Genomic DNA, 18,825 nt, shown 5'->3' on the forward strand with positions numbered 1-18,825 from the left:
CAAAGGAAAAGACCCAATAGTTGCTTGTCTCCTCACTGGTGTGTTCTCTATAAGTCTGATGGTGAGTCTGGATACCATTTACTAATATCTTGCCAGTTTGTTAAAGTTATTTGGGTATGGTTTACTTCTCTATTTGGATGCAGGTGGATCCCCCCTTTGAATGTACCAAGCTTATTTTCCTCCATGCCTAATTGGCCAACTAAAAGGGCTAAGATCGTGTGGAGGTGTGGTAGAGCTACAGTTTGTTGGACAGTGTGGGAGGAGAGGATTTCAAGGATTTTCTCAAATAAAGAGAGAAGTGTGGAAGAAATCATGGAGATCATCCACATTAGGATGGTACATTGGTTGAGAACATTGGAATTATTCAAAGTATTCTCAGTTGATGAGTTGTTAAGGAACTAGAAGGAGATTGCAGATTCAGGCTTAAGTAGAAAGATTTTAAATGCTTGATGGCAGCAGCATAGGCAACCCAAGGCCTTCCGGAATAGGGGGAGTGACAAGGGATGAAACAGGGAACTTGTTAGCCATGTACTCTGGGCCGATTGGGTGGGAGACTCATTGAGGGCTGAGATTTTAGGAGCTATTGAAGGGATACAAAGGGTCAAGAAAATGAATATCAAAAAGGTGCTTATAGAAGGTGATTCTGAAACTGTGATGAATTGGCTAAAAGATGACAGTTCTGTGATTTGGAAATACAGCAATGAAAAGTGGAAGTTTAAGTGGCTAACCAAGGACATGGAAATTCAGTGTACATGGATAAAGAGAAGTTTAAATGCATGGCTGATGGTCTAGCTAGGCAAGGGGTAAACAGAGACCTTATTTTGGGCTGTTTTGTAATCATTGCATGGGCAGGATGTTTCCTGGGTAGGTGGGAGTTAAGGCTTTTTAGCTCCCTCCCATTGTAATTCTGACTTTATGTATATCATTAACAAAATTCCACTGTTATTGATAAAAAAAAAAAATAAATTAACAGTAAAAACACCATCTCCACCACCACTCATCCTCCATATTAGTAGAGATAGATTGCCTCTGTAACAGTTGCAGAAGTGCCAACAGCTGATCCATCTCCCAGTCAAAAAGATTTCAGCCACTGAAGCCTCAGGGCTCAGGGCACACTGAATAAGCAGCGGGAAAGGCTTCAGCCAGGGGGATGTCTAAACACCAGGAATCCTTCCAGAACTTCAACCTGTCTCCCCTACCAATGTTGAGAGCAAGGCCATCAGAAAAAGTCAGGAAAGATTTCAATATTCCTTTCCAGAGTGAGCACCCCAGCTCTGAAAGGGATCCAAAGTACTTAAATACAAATACCAGTAATATTTCTACTTTCCTATTTTTACTTTGAAAACCGTTTGGGTGAAAATTTTTCAAAACACACTACTGAAAGTCAAAGTAAATAATGGAATTTGGAGACAAGTTGTACATGTGTGCATGCCACTTGGCATAGCATATGCCACCATGTCTCATATTTGTGTCGTTAAATACCTTCACATGCCATGTGGTATCCATATATGCTCCCATGTGGCATATATATACTTCCACATAGTGCACACATGTCACTTTTGAAAACTAACTAATAATTCATTAAAATAAAAAGAGAATACAAGAGGAAGGTGATAAGTTATCACCCAAGAGAAGGAAAAACAAACTAAGAGACAAACTATTACAAAAAGACATACACACATGTCACTGATTACATACAAATGCCATGTGGCATCCATATGTGCCACCATGTGGAATACGCCTGTCATTGACTTATGCTTAGATGCTACACAGAATCCATATATGTCACCACATTGTCACAGTCGATTTGATTACTAGCCTCATGACAACATGGCATGCACATCTTATTGACTTATGTTCAAATGCCACATGGCATCCATATATGATGCCATGTGGCATACACTTGTCACTAACTATGCTTAAATGCCATGTGGCATTCGTATAAAAGATTTTTATTAAAAATAAAGAAAAATGATATTTTTTCTTCCCCTTCATCCCCTCCTCTTAAGGAAGCTTATGCCTCTTAGATTCTGAACTATGCCTCATGCTTCTAGGTAGTGGAGCGCCTTGCGTCATGCCTCCGCGTTTTAAAACATTGGATAATATTAGATAAAATGCTTAATTTACTAACATATAAAAAATTTCGTATTTTTCTATCATTTTTATTAAGGTTATATTGTCAAATTTAAATTTTTAAGTTATTATTTAAATACACAAATATAGTTTTCAGTATAATTGGGTTTGCACCTGATAGACCTGACTATTAACCAGGACGGTTCTAGGTCAATGGTTTAGTTCCAATTACTAATCGGCTCAAGACTAGTTCTACCTAGACCCCACCTAGACCTGATCCATTGACAGCCCTATAGGTGTGCACCTGGTGCACCTTCCACTTCAACCCAGGCATGAACCTTTTGAAAACTTGTGCCTTTTTATTTTTTCTATTTTTTAGCCTTGTGGCTGGGCTAGCCCAAAGAAGTCCATATTTGCTAACATTTCTCATTCATTCATCTTAATTAAAGATATTTTCAAAAGGAAATTAAAGTTATAAAATCTATTTTTATAGGGATTAAGAATTTAAAACCTCGACATGGATTTGTTTGGGCTTTCCTCGAGGGGCTTGGTACAAAGGCGGTTCGTAGAATTAGGAAAGCATAATGTTTAACATCACATTAGCTATTTGAAGTAATGCAATTGGGAAAGGAATAAAGAGATTGGGATTTTTACATGTTTAAATATATTTTATATGTTATGCTTCATTTTATTTTTAAATTTTCATTTTAAATATGTTTTGCATGTTATGTTTATGTATCTTAAACATATTGAAGACCTCCTGTGGCAATGGCAAGGAAGAGGCCTTGGAAAAGGGGGAATAGTGTATTGGCGCACTGTGGTTCAAGCAGTTTTGTGGGGGGTTTAGGAGGAGAGTAATAACCAAATCTTCAACAATAAAGCAAAATGTTTGGGTGATCTATTACCTCATGATAGTGTGCGTAATTTCCATATTATTTGTATTTTTTCTTATTTAATTAGTAAGTTAATTAATGGATTTTATTGTGTTTTATTAAGAAAATCACAATTTGGGAAGAAAGCTGAAAGGAGCTTGCAGCATAGCCCCAGCACGATGGGAGAAGACCAACACGATTTCAGCATGCAAGAAGTGGGCCCAATCAATCCTAGTAGGATTCGGCTGAGTTGGAGGTGTGAGTCACCAAAATTTTTAATAGAGTCTATTTCTTGTACTTCTAAAAAGAAAGAAAGTCAAAGTTCATCTTAGTTAAGAATTTCTTGTATAAGATCATTTTATTGATTGAGCAACAAGATCCATTGTTCAATCGATAAAATAACCTATTGCCGATTAGATCATCAAATTCGTATATGTTTGTTAGATTTAATCTTTGTGGCAAATAACATAAACCAATTATGGACAAGTTTTCAGTTCATGTTATGAAAATATATAATCTGGTTTAAACGAACCGAGCTTGTGTGCTCGTTGACCATAATTGGGTCTCTCCAATTCTTATTGCTGTTAATAGATTAAATCCTAAGAGCTTGTTTAGGGCTGTCTATTAATAAGAGAAGCAATCAAAGAGCTTGTTTTGATTGCCAAAAATACAAATAGAGATTGGCTATTAGAGCTTGTTAGTAGCTATAACCAATTTACTCATAAGCACTTGAATTCATCCTTGCATCGACGATCAATTGTAAGAATCAAGGCTAAACTTATCCCTTCAACTGGATGTTGCCTTCTATCGAATTTACCTTTACTTTATTTTATCTTATTTTCCTCATCTTTATTACAACCCTCTACTTCGTTTTCTTGGAAACAAATCAACCCAATCCCTGTGGAGATGACCTTACTCATCATTATATACAAAAGTATTTAATTCGAGCAGACTTCTATTTTTGGTTGGATTCGACACCCACCACCTCACATCTTTCATTTGTGTATCATTTGGGCACTGAATTCAAAGGAGTTCAAAGGTGTTTCCTTGAATGACCTTCAAAGGAACACAATGGAAACCTTGCACTCTACTCTAGCTCCCTTGAGAGAAACAAGCATTCCCCAGCAAAGCGTAGAATAGGAGGTGACTCTGAACTTTGATGGAAGTGCTCCTGGGAGCCCTGGTTTAGCTAGGGGTAAGAGAATGGATGGGAAGTTATTGTGGGCTTATAGTAGGCCAATCGAGATGGCTGACTCTACAAAGGCTGAAGTGTTAGCACTGCTAACTAGACTCCGGATTACAAGAGACCTTGGACTTTCTTCCCTTGTCATCAAAGGAGAATCAAGAAACACCATTGGATGGATTGGGGAGAAGAAAGGAGGGCCATGGAGGCTTACTCATTACTTGGACAAGGCTCGGGATCTTCGAGAATCCTTAAATGCTAATCTGGTCTAGATTCCTAGAGAGCTAAACTCAGTAGCAAACTGGTTGGCTAAATCGGGTGCCAATGGGGATCTTTTACATAGTGAAAGAGAGAGATGCCTTTGTAATTTGTGTGTGCTTCCTGTTGTACATCCTCATGTACCACTTTCTAGTTTAATGAAATATGTTACCCTTCAGCTCAAAAAAATTAATTAATATTAATATGATTTATATTTTATATTTTTCTAATATTATGTTTTATAGTTTATGTTTTTTTGTTAATGAGTTTGAGTTTATGTTTTTAATAAATATTATGTTTAATATTTTAAAATTTTAAAAAAATTATTTTTTGGTTTTTTGAATTTTTTTAGCATTTTTTGCATTTTTTCTCCTTGCTTCAAAAAGGTGTGTACCTTACCCCTTGTCCGGCTAATCCATCTGCAAAAGAGTTAGCACTTGTCTTTTTTTTTTTATCAATAACAATGAATTTTATTAGTGATTGAGAAAAACAGAATTCCATGGGAAAGAGCTAAAGAAACTTACCCAAAGTACATCCTAACCATGAGACAATTAAAAAACAGCCTGCAAAAGAGTTAGCACTTGTCTTTTTTTTTTTATCAATAACAATGAATTTTATTAGTGATTGAGAAAAACAGAATTCCATGGGAAAGAGCTAAAGAAACTTACCCAAAGTACATCCTAACCATGAGACAATTAAAAAACAGCCCAAAAGATAGAGTTTTTGTTCACCCCTTGCCTAGCTAGACCATTTGCCAATGCATTTGCACTTCTCTTTATCCAAGTGCATCAAACTTCCATATCTTTTGTCAACCAATTGTATTTCCTTTATTCATTGTTGTAGCTCCATAATCTTAAATTTTCTTCTTTTAAGCAATTCACAACAGTTTCAGAGTCTCCTTCTAAGATCAGCTTATTTATGTTCAAATCATTGGCCCTTTGAATCCCTTCCAAAGCTGCTAAAATCTCAGCCCCCAATGAGTCCCCTATTCCAATTGGCCCAAAAAACATACCTATCGGCCATAGTTGTCAAATGACTACGCGACTAGGCGCTTTTCAAAGAACACCTCGCCTAAATGCCAACTATGTTAGGCGCATGCTTCGGGGGCTGAAGCAAATATATACTATACAAATATTTATTAAATAAAAAAATATAAAATATATAATATTTTATTGGTTGTTTTAGTTTTTATAATAGAACCTATTGCATGTTATCATGCTTTTGTTTTGATGAAAGTAAAAACAAAATTAAAACAGTGGTTACACCCCATTTTTCTCCTCTTCCTTTTTGTTTATTTTCTCCAAGTATCATTTTTTTGAACAAAAAAACAGGGGCTCCGCCCCCTTCTTTTGTTGTTAAATTTCCTGCATGTTTTCAGCTTTTTTTTTGTCATTATTGGTGTCTGAAACAGGGGCGGAGCCCCTTCTTTTATTCTTCATATTCTTCTTTTTTAGTATTTTTTTCACCAGATTTTCTTGGTCTAGAACAGGGGCTCTGCCCACTTCTTTTGTTCTTAACTTCTTCACTTTTTCAGCTTTCTTTTGTTCTCATCATTGGTTTCTGAAAAAGGGGCTCAGCCCCTTCTTTTCTTCCTCATATTTCTTCTTTTATTTTAATATTTTTTCACCAGTATTTCTGGGTCTAGAACAGGGACTCTGCCCTCTACTTTTCCTTTTCGTTTTCTTCTTTTATTTTAGTATTTGTTCCGTATGTATTGTTTATCTAAAATAGGGGCTCTGCCCTCTTCAGTTCTTTCAAGTTCTAACTTCTACCTTGCAAGTCACAACTCAAATATATTGTTTTGCCTACTTGAGGCAACACCGCACAAAAGTAAGTGCAGAATACATAAAACCAAAACAAAACTAGTTCAAAAGGGGTAGAAATCCATCGGCAAGCCTTATTTTTAAATTCCGTCACCTAGGCGAGGGCTAGGCACCCGCCTGGGTGCCCCATGGCCACCTAGCCTCGCCTTGGCGCCTTGAAAACAATGCTATCGGCTATCACATTCCCTCTTTCATCCCTCAAGACTCCTATTTCAGAGGGCCCAAGATTGCCCATGCTACTGCCATCAAATTTCAGCTTGGTAAAGCCAATCGGTGGAGGGGTCCAACAAGAACTTGAGACCCTCTTGGCTGGGGCTGAATCTGCAATTTCCTTCTAATTCCTAAGTAAATCAACAACTGAGAAGTCCACAAATAAATCCAAGGTTTCCAGCCAATGAACTACACTTGCAAGAATCACTGCTTCCACAGTTCTTGCCTTTTCTGAGAAGATTCTTTAGTTTCTTTCTTCCCAAATAGACCAACATACTGCAGCCCTAACACATTCTCCACATAATCTTTACCCTTTTAGTTGGCCAGCTAGAAGGAGAGGAAGTAAACAAGCTTTGCACATCCATTGGAGAGTTCCACCTACACCCAAATAAGGAAAGAAATCATTCCCAAATAAAGTTTGTACATTGACAGGAAATTAGTAAGTGAAACCCAGACTCACCAGCAGCTTTACAGAGGACACACCAATGAGGAGACAAACATCTATTGGGCTTTTTTCTTTGAAGTAGATCTCCTGTGTTGACTCCTTCTAGGAAGGCCTTCCAACAGAAGCTTCCCACCTTCAGAGGAATAGGTTGAGACCACACCTCCTTAACAGTAAGGACAAACCAAAAGGAATAGCCAGTTGTGTTAAGGCTTAAAAAAAAGAGGCACAAGAGAAGGTCCCAGAAGGAGAGAGAATCCAAATTCTGCTGTCTACCTTTGTTTGTTCCAGGAACACTCCTTCGAGGATGGATAAAAGTGATAAGGTACTGTCCAATTCTGATCTCTCTCCTCAGTCCCAAATTTCAACCAAACCCCAAAGAAGAGTCAGAAGGTACAAGAAAAGTATAAAATGATTCATCCATGAAGGTAGATATGGAAAAAAAAAATTGGGTTCTTTCAAAGGAGAATCCCCAACCCAAACTTGTTTCCAAAATTTAATAAGGTGGCCAGAGTGCAAATCATATCGGATCCAGGGAAAAAAAAGAGGCAGCATAGCTTGGATTGCTTTCCAAGGAAATGCCCTTGCAGTTCTTGCCAGAATGCCAGAGTCCCATCCATTCTCTGTAAAACTTTTGTTCATTGCAACCCAATAGTGAACTCTACCCCATAGTTCCTTTACATATAAATGTTATGATTTCTCCACAGCTTCAAAAATTCTGTCATTTCTTTCCATTCACACAATCCAAAAAATTGCTAGAGGAATCACTTTCCAAACTACTTTTCTAGTTTTCCTTTTTTTACTCAGGCCCTTCAATTGCCAACTAGTTTAAAGCTCCAGCACAAATTTTGGAAGACAAAAGTATAACCCAAAAATGTCTAAAACTTTGGAGACTTCTAGAAAAACAACAATGCGAGAATAAGTGGACAACAGATTCCACTTCCTTGTTACAGAAAATGCAGTTGGTGCTTTTTTTTTATGATTAACTGAAACTTTTATTAAAACTTAAAATAAAAAGAGAAACAAATATAGGAGAGCAAGGGAGGGGCACAATCTCTTAACCCTCCCCAAATCAAAAACTCATTTTACAATATTGCCCAAAACAAAAAGAGAAACAAATGCAGTTAGTGCATATTGATAAAAAAACGCAGTTAGTGCTATAAAATAGAAATCCCCTTTTCAGTAAGTTGTCTCTAGTCAAACATTAATTAAGAGAGGCTGTCCGCATAAGAAAAGCAACCTCCTTTTGAAGCAATTGTGCACCAAACACTCTTCCGAGGAAAATCTCTCCCTCCTCTCCACCTGCTTACTATTAAAGGCTTTAACCGAAAAACCACCATCCTTGCACCATCTCCAATCTCTTTTATCAATTTACCCTAATTTACCCCATATAAAGCTATACAGATTATGTAACATGTCAGCCAATTGCTCCACTGTGCAATCATTTAAGTTCCTTCTGAAAGTAGGAGATCAAACTGCTGTCCCATTTTGAAGCATCAACCAGTCTGCCACCAAAGTTCCTTGTTAACAGCTAAATCAAAAAGCCCAGGATATAAATCTTTCAACCTAACTTCATACCAGAGCTTCCCTGTTAGCATAAGAACCATACATAAAAGCACAAGGAGAAAATCTAAAAGCACTAACAGGATATAATCTTCTTTGAGCATAAGAAGAACCATACTTCAAAATGGGACAGCTTCCTTATCCCATTTTGAAAATCAACTTTCCCCCTTTAGATAGATACCTAGTCTTCCACCCTGAAAGCCTTTTTTCCACCCTTTCAATGACTGGATTCCAAACTGATTTTGCAATGCTCTTCTCTATTAGTGAAAGCCCCAAGTATCTTGTGGGAAATTTACAAAAATTACAGCCAACAAATCAGCATTCACACCCTCACCAACAGCAAACAATTCACTCTTAAAAAAGTTGATTTTCATACCTGAGATGGCCTCAAACCATTTTGAGATGAAACTCAGATTCAAAACTTTGTCTGAAATTGAATCTGCCTTACAGAAGAAGAGAGTGACACCCGTAAACTGTAAAAGAGGGATGCTCCTCTCCTCACGCATCCCGAAACCCTCAATCAAGCCCAGCTACCCCGCTCTCTTGACCATCTTGCTGAGAGCTTCCATGATGAAGATAAAAAGGAGGGAAGGAAGAGGATCCCCTTGCCTAATCCCTCTCAAACTAAAAAATCTCCCATGCAAGCAACCATTAAAAATAATTGAGAAACTCAAATTTGAGATACAAACTTTTATATGGTTCCTCAATTGGTCCCAAAATTCATCCTTTTGAGCATATAGTCCAAAAAAAACCAGCTGACATAGCTGTATCCACAAAAACTCCATCCAAAATATGCCTCCCTTCAACAAGGCTCTTCATTTTAGAAGACAACACCTAAGCAATAATTTTATACACACTTCCAACAAGGCTAATAGGACAAAAATCTTTCACATTTGCAGCATAATAAGTTAATAACATTACTGAATGTCAAAATCATATAAAAAGAGCAACTACATATCATTGGTTTATACAACCACAGAATAGTTCCAACATGTTAGCACTTATCAAAAAAAAAGTTCTAACATGTTAGCAGATACCTTTTGAAACCTTCCTGGAAGAATTCTTCCCTTCAGAAACCAAATCATCTGGAGAGGGTCTATCAAACTTGAATGGGTCTGTTTTCAATAACATGAATGTTTAGAACTATGTGTGGCAATCATGGAACTTGACAGTAACAAACATGAATAAAAAAATGTTTCAAATAGTTGACCATAGTATAAGAATATAAATTTGAATTTCAAAATTCAAATACAGAAAAACATAATAATTGGTGTACAGAAATCTCAATTATGCCTTGCATGAATGTTTCTTTACTTTTTAATCAGCACCCAATAAATGATAGAGAACAAATAAATTTTATCCTTCTGGAGTCACATCCTATTTTAGATTATGCAGACCTATGTTGATATGGTAATTGCAACAAGGAGACTTAAATGCGTTATGGAAATCAGAAAAATGGCATTGGATATTTCCAGTCCTGTGGAAGTTATTGGCCTCTTTCCTCACAAAATCATCACTTTCTTGCTGAAAGATAATGGCCATTTTGGGCGTCCGACGAGGCAATGATGCAAAAAGAGACTTGGCCATTATGGATGCTCCAGAATCTTTGCACATGTCATCAACTGCATGAAAGAACTCTATTCTATAAAGGGGCAAGAAATTTAAATAAGGTTGGATAAATACCAACTCATATCACAGAATTCCTTAACCATTATAGGATATAGAAACTGGCATAATGCTTCTATTAACACCTTAATACTAACATACCTGTTTTCTTACTGCCAGTGCTGCTAACATTAACTGGTGGATTCCGAAAAACCCCACAAATGTCACAGACAGGCATACTTTCATCATTATCATATGTGCAAATGGAGCAACACCAAATACCAGGCTTGGCAATTGCCTGCCTTACCTCAAGCATTCCTCCTGTTAGAAGAAGTGAAGTGAGAGTAAATAAATATGTGGAAATGACATATTTGTGCAGCAAATAGTAAGAGCAGATAGGATCCTGCTCACATCACCATATCAACAAATTCAGTTAACCACCAGTACAGAAAAGACCATTACCAGTGCTGCTCCCAGTGATCCTGATGTAGAACCTTAAGTCTTGAAATTTTCTAAATTTTATGTACTTCTATATTTTTGGACTGTAGGGGTATTTTGGTCATTTTAGCATGTCTGTGGAGCCCATACAATAGTTTTATTTATGCGAATATTGGAGTTTAATTTCTACTGGTGTTTAGAGCTGTCAATAGGTCGGGTCTGGTTCAGGACAGAGTGTACCAATCCCATTCCAATTACTAATCAGGACAATAAGCAGGACCCAGAACCAGACAGTCCGAACGGTTTATTAATCAAGACAACCGAGTCTGACCCAATTATACTTGGCGCCTATAATTACCAATGATAATAACAATTTAGAACTTCATTTTGAGAATATAAACCTTAATAAAACTGAAACTAAAACACTGAACTGTTTATACGTTGATAAAATGTGTTTTTAACCATAATTATCTTTTTGATCAATATTTTAACCATAATTATCTTATGTACTGTTTATGAAATTTACTCTTTTAGACATAAAGTATAACAAAATTACAAAAAAAACCCAAGATATCTTTTTATATCATTAACTATAATTGGTTTGGGTCTGAATTGATTCAGAACAACAAGAACCAGTCCCAACCCAATTATTAATTGGGTCTGAATCAGTTGGGAACAGCAAGACCATTTCCATCTCCATCGCCGATACTTCCGTACGTGTGCAACACAAATGATAAAATCTTCTCTCATCTATGGGGTTTTTGTATTCCCAATGGCTAGCAATTAGTTGTACATTGAGTGACCTCGCCTATGATCTTCTTCGAGTATAAGAAGAATCATACTTAACCTTTATAGAAGATATATGAAATTATGAGCATAAAATGTGAATGTGCCAATGTTTTAAAAGTGCGAGGGGCAATTTGCGCCCAAGGCACAAGGTGCAAGTTGAGGCACGCACCTTTTTGAAGCAAGGCACAAAAATACAAAAATAAAAAAAAAATCTAAAAAATCAAAAATGCAAAAATAAAAAATAAAAATAAAAATAGTAAACGTTATATTAATAAAAAATATAAACTTAACTTAAAAAGAAATGTGTTAACAAACCTATTGTCTAAAATCAAAATACATAAACATAACATGTAAAGCATATTTAAATGAAATTTTAAAACAATCAAACATATAGAACATATTCAAGCATGTAAAACCCTCAATCTCTTTTTCCCCTCAATTTCATTACTTAAAATAGCTTTTTTTTTGTAAAATGGTGGTCTTCCTAGTGTTTTTCTACTAGGCTGCTGTATTGTATCTTTCAACAAAGCTAATGCAATTACATTTTGCATTCTTGATTCTACAAGCCGTCGTTGTACCAAGCCCCTCGAGGCAAGCCCAAACAAGTCCATGTTAGGGTCTTAAAATGTTAATACCTACGCAAAAATAAAAAATAAAAAAATTGATTTTATAATTTTAATTGCCTTTTAAGAAATTATTTTATTAGGATGAATGAATGAACAACATTCGCAAATAGGGGGTGAAGCGCGAGGCACTTGGGCTTGGGCTGAAGCACAAAAAGATTAAAAAAAAAAAAAAAAGTGCATGCCTAAGCTGAAGTGCAAGGTGCACCAAGTGCATGCCTTTTGAAAGTGTTGCGCTTGGGATCTAGGCAAGACACATGCCTGCCTTAAAATGCTCCTTGCTTGAGCGCCCCAAGTGCACCTTTTAAATCACTAGTATGTGCATTTAGACGCTATTCATATACACATTTTTCCCAATACATATATTTCCCAATACACATTCTTCCCCAAATTTTACAAACACAACAAGACTCACTGCCAAAAGCCAAGGCACTTCCAAATCCAGCAAACCCCCCAAAGATCCCCAAACCAACAAATACCCTAACAACTTTCACCAATCAGGCCTCACCTAAGAAGCTTTCATCGTTCAAAGGGTATATATTTTCCAACTCCTGGAACATTTATCTTGCAAATTCTTCCCCTCCTTTAACAAATAACCCTAATAACTTGCTTACTTGGACTTCAATTTCTACTATTTTTTCCAAGTCCATATTTCCTTCTATTTTTCTTACTCAATCCAAGACCTCATTTTTCTCCTCTCCGTTTGTCTCTTTTTCCAAGTCCATATTTCCTGCCCCCTTCAACAAGTCCAAGCTAAGATTGTTTCTTGCGCTGTTATGAGAATTTGGCCTATCCTTCACCCCTTTTCTTTTGTAATACCTCTTATACTTACTGCAAGGACCAACCCCAAAGAGCCCTTTAAGTGATGAAAGACCATGTGACATGAACTAATTGACCACCATTTGAACCTCTGGGTTTCTTCAAGTCTACCAACAAAGCATCATCATTTCTGATTTTTTCAACCAAACTTGCAACTCTTTTCCTCACTAAATCCGTCCCCAGTTTTCCAATGGTGACATTGGAAAACAAATCACCACCCACCTTATCATTGCCATGGGGGCTTACAATATCCTTGGAGGATTCACACCCCTCTTTTTCCGCAAGCTGTAATTTCCTCCCTACTTCAAAATCAGACAAAAATAGCACCTTCTGATAAGAATTAAACTCCTTACCAAAATATACTTTTTGTTTGAAATGCCATCATCATCCATGCCTTATTGCCTTATCCCAACCATATGGAGTCGGCTACATGAATCCTGTTTCACCAATCCGTTCTATTTAAAACCACATCCACTATTAAATTGCTTAAATCATTTCTTACTACCTCTACCCATGAACTTTTTGGTTTACCCCTAGCTCTTCTAGCCCCCTCCACTTGTGACAAATCACTTCTTCTAACTAGATCTGTTGGTGGTCTTCTATGCACATGACCAAACCATCTTAACCTACTCTCTCTCATTTTAATCTAAGTGGTATTCTCCTATCACACAAAGGTCCAGATGCACCCCGCCATTTTGCTCAACCTGCTCTAGTTCTTTGGGTTACATCCTCCTCAATCTCTCCTTTGTTATGAATTATTGAACCAAAATATCGGAAATGGTCACATTGAGTTATCTCTTGGTCTCCAATCCTAAGTGTATCCTCATTTTCATTCCTATGATTACTAAACTAGGCATGACCACTTGAACCAAGTATGGGCTAGTATTCTGATATACTTTTTTACTCATGTATGCTTACTCATATATTATTTTACTCATGCATGCTTATCATTTTTGTTTAACACCCAGTTTTTATTATTTAATTTAAGAGATTAAATTAAATTTTATTTTTATGGAGATGAGAAACTGCTATTTAGTTATTTTTAATTTAATTACCTTACTTTTGAAAGAGTGGTTTGACACATGACTAAGCTTGAAGCCTCCTAATTGAAAGTTGAGCTAACCACTCTCAACTGTTTTAGAGTGATTTGAATTCTGTTTAAAAATGAGAGCAAGCCGCTTATGAAATGATATTTCCTAAATTAATAGGAAGCCACGTGTCTGATCAGGGGGCTCTAGTCTGACCACATTGCTTTAATATAACCTATAGGGCATTTGTCCATAAGTTTAATTTTGCATTTACTCTTTCATTAGTTTCATCAATTAAAAAAAGGTCATCCACAAACAACATGCACCCTAGAACTTCTTCTTGAATATGTTTAGTCAATTAATCTATGATCAGTGCAAATAGATAAGGGCTAAATGTTGAACCTTGTTGAAGACCCATCGTAATTGTAAAATCTAAAGTCTCCCACTAGTGTCGTAACATTGGTTGTTACCCCCTCATACATACCCTTAATTACGTTTGTATACCTATTTTGAGCCCCTTTCTTTTCCAAGACCCACCATATTATCTCTTTAGAAACTCCATCATAAGCCTTTTCTAGATCAATGAACACCATATGAAGATCTTTCTTCTTCTCTCTGAACTTTTATATCAATCATTTCAAAAGAAATATCACTTCCATGGTTGATCTCCCTGTCATAAAGTCAAAATGATTCTCTGATACACTTGTTTCAAGTCATAATCTTTGTTCAATTACTCTCTCCCAAAGTATAGTGAGGCTCAGGAGTTTAATCCTTCAATAGCTATTAGAACTTTGCATATCACCTTTGTATATAGTGATTTTTTTTTGGATCAGTAACAAAAAACTTTATTAATAATGTGAAGCTTTTTTTTTATGAATTTAATGATGTGAAGCTTTGTGATACTTTAATTACAAAGGGGGGAGGTAAAATGTCCTAACTCCCCACCACCATAATACATTGGAAGAAAGTTAAAATTTAGCCCATAACATAGATTCCCTATTCATTCCTTGCTTGGCTAACCCATCTGCAAATGAGTTAGCAGTCCTCTTCACCCATCTGTATGGCATTACAATGTCCCTACTCAGCCATTTGAATTTTTTCTTTTCATTGTTATTACTCCACAAACCAATGTCTTCTTCCTTTAGCCATCAAATCACCACCTCCGAGTCACCTTCAAGAATCAAACATCTAATGTTCAGATCACTTGCTCTTTGGATACCTTCCAGGGCTGCAAGAATCTCTGCCCTAAGAGAGTCTCCTTCTCCAATTGGGCTTGAAAACATGGCAGTAATAACCCCATCCTCATTCCTGAACACTCCCCCAATCCCAGAAGGCCCTGGATTCCTTAAGCTACCACTATCAAAATTCAGTTTTATGAATCCATAGGGAGGAGGGGACCAAGAAGGGCTAAGAGTCCTCTTACATAGGGCAAAGGTAGCTATCTCTTTCCAATTTCTTACCAACTCAGCCACAGAATAACCTGATAACAGTTCCATAGGGCAAAGGTAGCTTCCACTCTACTGACGGATTAAATTGCTCCCACCACTCTCTGATTTTCTCAATGAAACCCGGATGGATCAACCACATGTTTTCAAACCTAAAAGGGGCAAGTCCATCACCTCTCATTTCCTCCTTACACATCACTATAGGCCAGTGGTCTGAAGTAAGTCTAGGAAGTTCCCTAGATGTTAGGTTACCCCAATGCTCCTCCCAATCTGTAGAGAACAAGAACCTGTCCAGCTTAGAGCATATTGGACTTGATTGAAGGTTAGACCAGGTGTAGATATTATTTAGGAGTGGAGATTCTTTAAGCTCAAAAGTATCCACAAGCTGATTGAATTTTCTCATACTTGTTGTCACTCTCTGTTTAGGGTTGTTGGTTTCCTCTTTGAATCTCACTACATTAAAATCCCCTCCCACACACCAAGGTCCATCCCAAAGGCCCCTAATATCAATCAATTATTCCCACAATTTCTTTCACTGCCTATAGTCGTTGGGGCCATACACATTTGTTAGTACCCATTCAAAACCATCTTCCACCTGCCTAAATTTCAAAGAAATAGAATGATCACCTATTAATTCCTCCACTCCTATTAGCACATCTTCTTTCCATAAAGTTACAATCTCACCTGAGGACCCCCATGAAGGAGCAGCCACCCACTTTATCCCCCTAGCTCTCCAAACACTTCCTGCCCATTTGCAATTTAAATCCATTCTATTGGACTCCTAAATTAACACCACATCTGGATTAAACTTCTTAATCACCTCTTTAATTGTTACTCTCTTCCTAGCACTACCCAACCCCCTCACATTCCAAGTTAGGATTCACATTTTAACTTTGTTAGAGCAACCCTAGCACCACCAAAATCTATTAAAGCCCTTTCCTTTGTCCCCTTTCACCACAAACTTCTTATCCCCCTCAATATATCCTTTTAATCTATCAACTTCACTCAATTTTCTTTTCTTAATCTTACTATCCTCCTTTTTTTGTAGAAAGGCTTTTAAATCATTTGGATTCTTCAGTTTACGCCCTAGCTTTCCCACAAATTCTGCTACTGAATCTTCCCTACTAGTTCCCCCTTTTTCTAATGTTCCACACTTTCCTCTCCTAATCCTCTCCTCATTCCTTACCACATTCACTCCACCAGGAGCCCTTTCTGCCCCATTTGTAACCTCCCTCTACAATTCATTCCTCTCCACTTCACCCATTATTCTCTAAATGATTCCCCAGATCCTTTTATCCTTGCATGTTTTCCCCTCCATTTCCTCCCCTTCCTTCTCCCCTTGTATCCTCACAATGGCTTTCTATCCATGGGCCTCTGACTCTTGGTTGAGAAGGGAATCTGGAACAAGGGAGACAAAACACTCGTCAGTAGCAAAAACTAAATTGACAAAGTTACCTAAATTCGACTAAGGGTTGTGAGAAAGGGGAAAATAAGGATTGTTGGTTGTCAATCCCTATAAAGAGCAATTGGAGCTTTCTATCTCCTCGGTTTGGGGGGGACTATGTCCGGTCAATTGGTCTACACAAAGACATTTTCCCTTACCCGATTGTTTACCTCTCTGTGATGTACCCTTGTTTAGTTATGGGTTAACTTGAGACATCTCCTCAGCTTCTTGCATATTGGTCTACACAAAGACCTTTTCCCTTACCCGATTGTTTACCTCTCTGTGATGTACCCTTGTTTAGTTATGGGTTAACTTGAGCCATCTCCTCAGCTTCTTGCATGGCACTAAAACTTGGTAAAGGCTTGTCCATTTTTGGGCTTTGGGCTGCCCAATTAGAGATTTTTGTTTCGTTCACCCGAACCCCCAAGTTCTCCTTTTGTACTCCCACCATATCTCCAAGAAAAAGATGCTCCAAATTTAATGCCTCCCTGTTTTGAGCTTCGTGAAGTCCTCCCTCTTCCAAACTATCTAAACTCGCAATCTCTTCTAAACACTCCTCAAAATCACTCTTAGAACTGCAATTTACACACCCTTGGTCTTTCTCTTCCCTTTCTTCTATTTTGTTTCTAATGTAGCACGAACTTAGGCGATCAACTACATTGCACGCCTGCTCTTCACAGTCCGGTCGATGGACCCAGCTTAGCGGACAATTTCCTCTTTCTATTTTCCTTTTCTGTAACTCACTCAGTTCGGCCTAACCTTTCCTGGAAGATGATAGACGAGAGTTCTCGTCTACTAACTCTCTTTCCCTTTCCCACCCCACGTGGCGACTTAAGTTGTCACGTGGTCCACTATTGGCTACATGTGGTCCGTTTGTTGGCTTAACCGCTCTTCCAACCGATTCAGATAAAGCAACTTTGTTGAGACCCGCCAAACCGTTTCCCCTTCTGGCCACGTCATCATAGGAAAGGCCATCTAAAGATCTTCGTTAACTCTTCCACGCATTGCAAGCTCCTCATCCATTCCCTGGGAGCCACGTGTGCTCCATCCTGTGACCTCACCTTCGCCACCTACCCCTATTCGTCTTCCCTAGTGCGACGCCTCATCTTCTGAGGCCAACCATACTTTGTACCAGGCGCCATCTAAGAGTATTTCAAATGAATGAGGCAGGTTGTCCGGCTTGATTCCTGCAACTTTAAGTTCTACAGCACGCAGGCTCCTCTGGTTTAACTCCAATAGAACACTGTCTAGAGCTCTAACGACTTTTCCTAAGGTCGATTCGCTCCAGAGATTAAAGGGAAGCTCTAATAGCTTGATGAGGATACTGCCGTCTTGTGGCTCTACTTCATTGCAAATTGGGACCCAGTTTTGAATCTGAATCAGTCCTCCATCTATTTGGACTATATTGAAGCTCAGCTTCACATCGCCAATATCAAGAATGGCTTTCTTCTCGGCAAACGACAATAAAACAACATCACCTTCTAAACTCGGTCTTTCCACAACTGCATCTAGAATTTTCGTCCAATCCCTTACCACCCTATCTGCCGTTAATACCATCCTATGCTCCCATTTGCCTCTCCCTTCTTCAAGTGCTATTTTTTGGTTTTCATTTGAACTTGCTACCAAGATTTCTTGACAAAAGGGGCTTTGCCCTTTGCTAGGCTCTAGAGTACAATGGTTCGTTGGAATACTCTCAAGCGGATTTTTATCAGATTCTTCCGCAACCTTCCTCTTGATTTCCAAGAGAAAGGCATGAAGATTATTGAAAAAGGAAGCCCATCCTTGCCCCTTCTGTCCTTCCGATATACAAATCATTTGCTTTTTGTTAGGGCTAAAGTGTTCTGTTACCATGATAATTCATCCTCTCCCATTCCTTCTCAGTACTGTTTCAAATCTTTTCCCACAACATACTACTGAGTTTTTCCAACCTTCTTCCCTAATAGTGTTAATTGTTCCATCGACAAAGCCTTTCAACCAGTAACATGCTTCCTCTGGTAGAAAGATCATTGCCCTACTACCTTCTCTGATTTTCAGATAAGCCTTACCTTTTGTCCATCCCTGCTCAAGTAAGAAATTTTTTGCTTCAATAACCGTCTCCAATCACCACTTCCCCGTCGGCCTGAAATTTCTCTCATCTTGTTCCATCTCCCTCATCTTATTGTTCTTGCTTCAATCCAAGTTGTAGGAAACTAGGAATGTTGTATTAAGAT

At 37.8% G+C, this 18,825-nt stretch overlaps 1 protein-coding gene across 15 annotated transcripts in view; it reads right to left on the reverse strand.

Annotated features, from left to right (window-relative positions):
- Nucleotides 1-18,825, reverse strand: part of LOC148846481 (Translation elongation factor EF1A/initiation factor IF2gamma family protein) — a 79,850-nt gene that overhangs the window by 37,933 nt on the left and 23,092 nt on the right. For 8 of the 15 annotated variants that reach the window (XM_088954593.1, XM_088954595.1, XM_088954599.1 and 5 more), the window contains 3 exons: nt 10,192-10,350; nt 9,822-10,046; nt 9,462-9,539 (listed from right to left, as the gene is read on the reverse strand). In XM_088954593.1, the coding sequence (XP_088810719.1) occupies nt 9,462-9,539; nt 9,822-10,046; nt 10,192-10,350 (462 nt within the window). The remainder of the gene's footprint in view (nt 1-9,461; nt 9,540-9,821; nt 10,047-10,191; nt 10,351-18,825) is intronic. The other 7 variants (XM_088954600.1, XM_088954606.1, XM_088954603.1 and 4 more) reach the window with 1 other exon arrangement.

This window comes from Nelumbo lutea, chromosome 7 (genome assembly GCF_056320005.1).
Source record: "Nelumbo lutea isolate HS-2025 chromosome 7, American lotus-T2T, whole genome shotgun sequence".
Lineage (NCBI taxonomy): Eukaryota > Viridiplantae > Streptophyta > Magnoliopsida > Proteales > Nelumbonaceae > Nelumbo > Nelumbo lutea.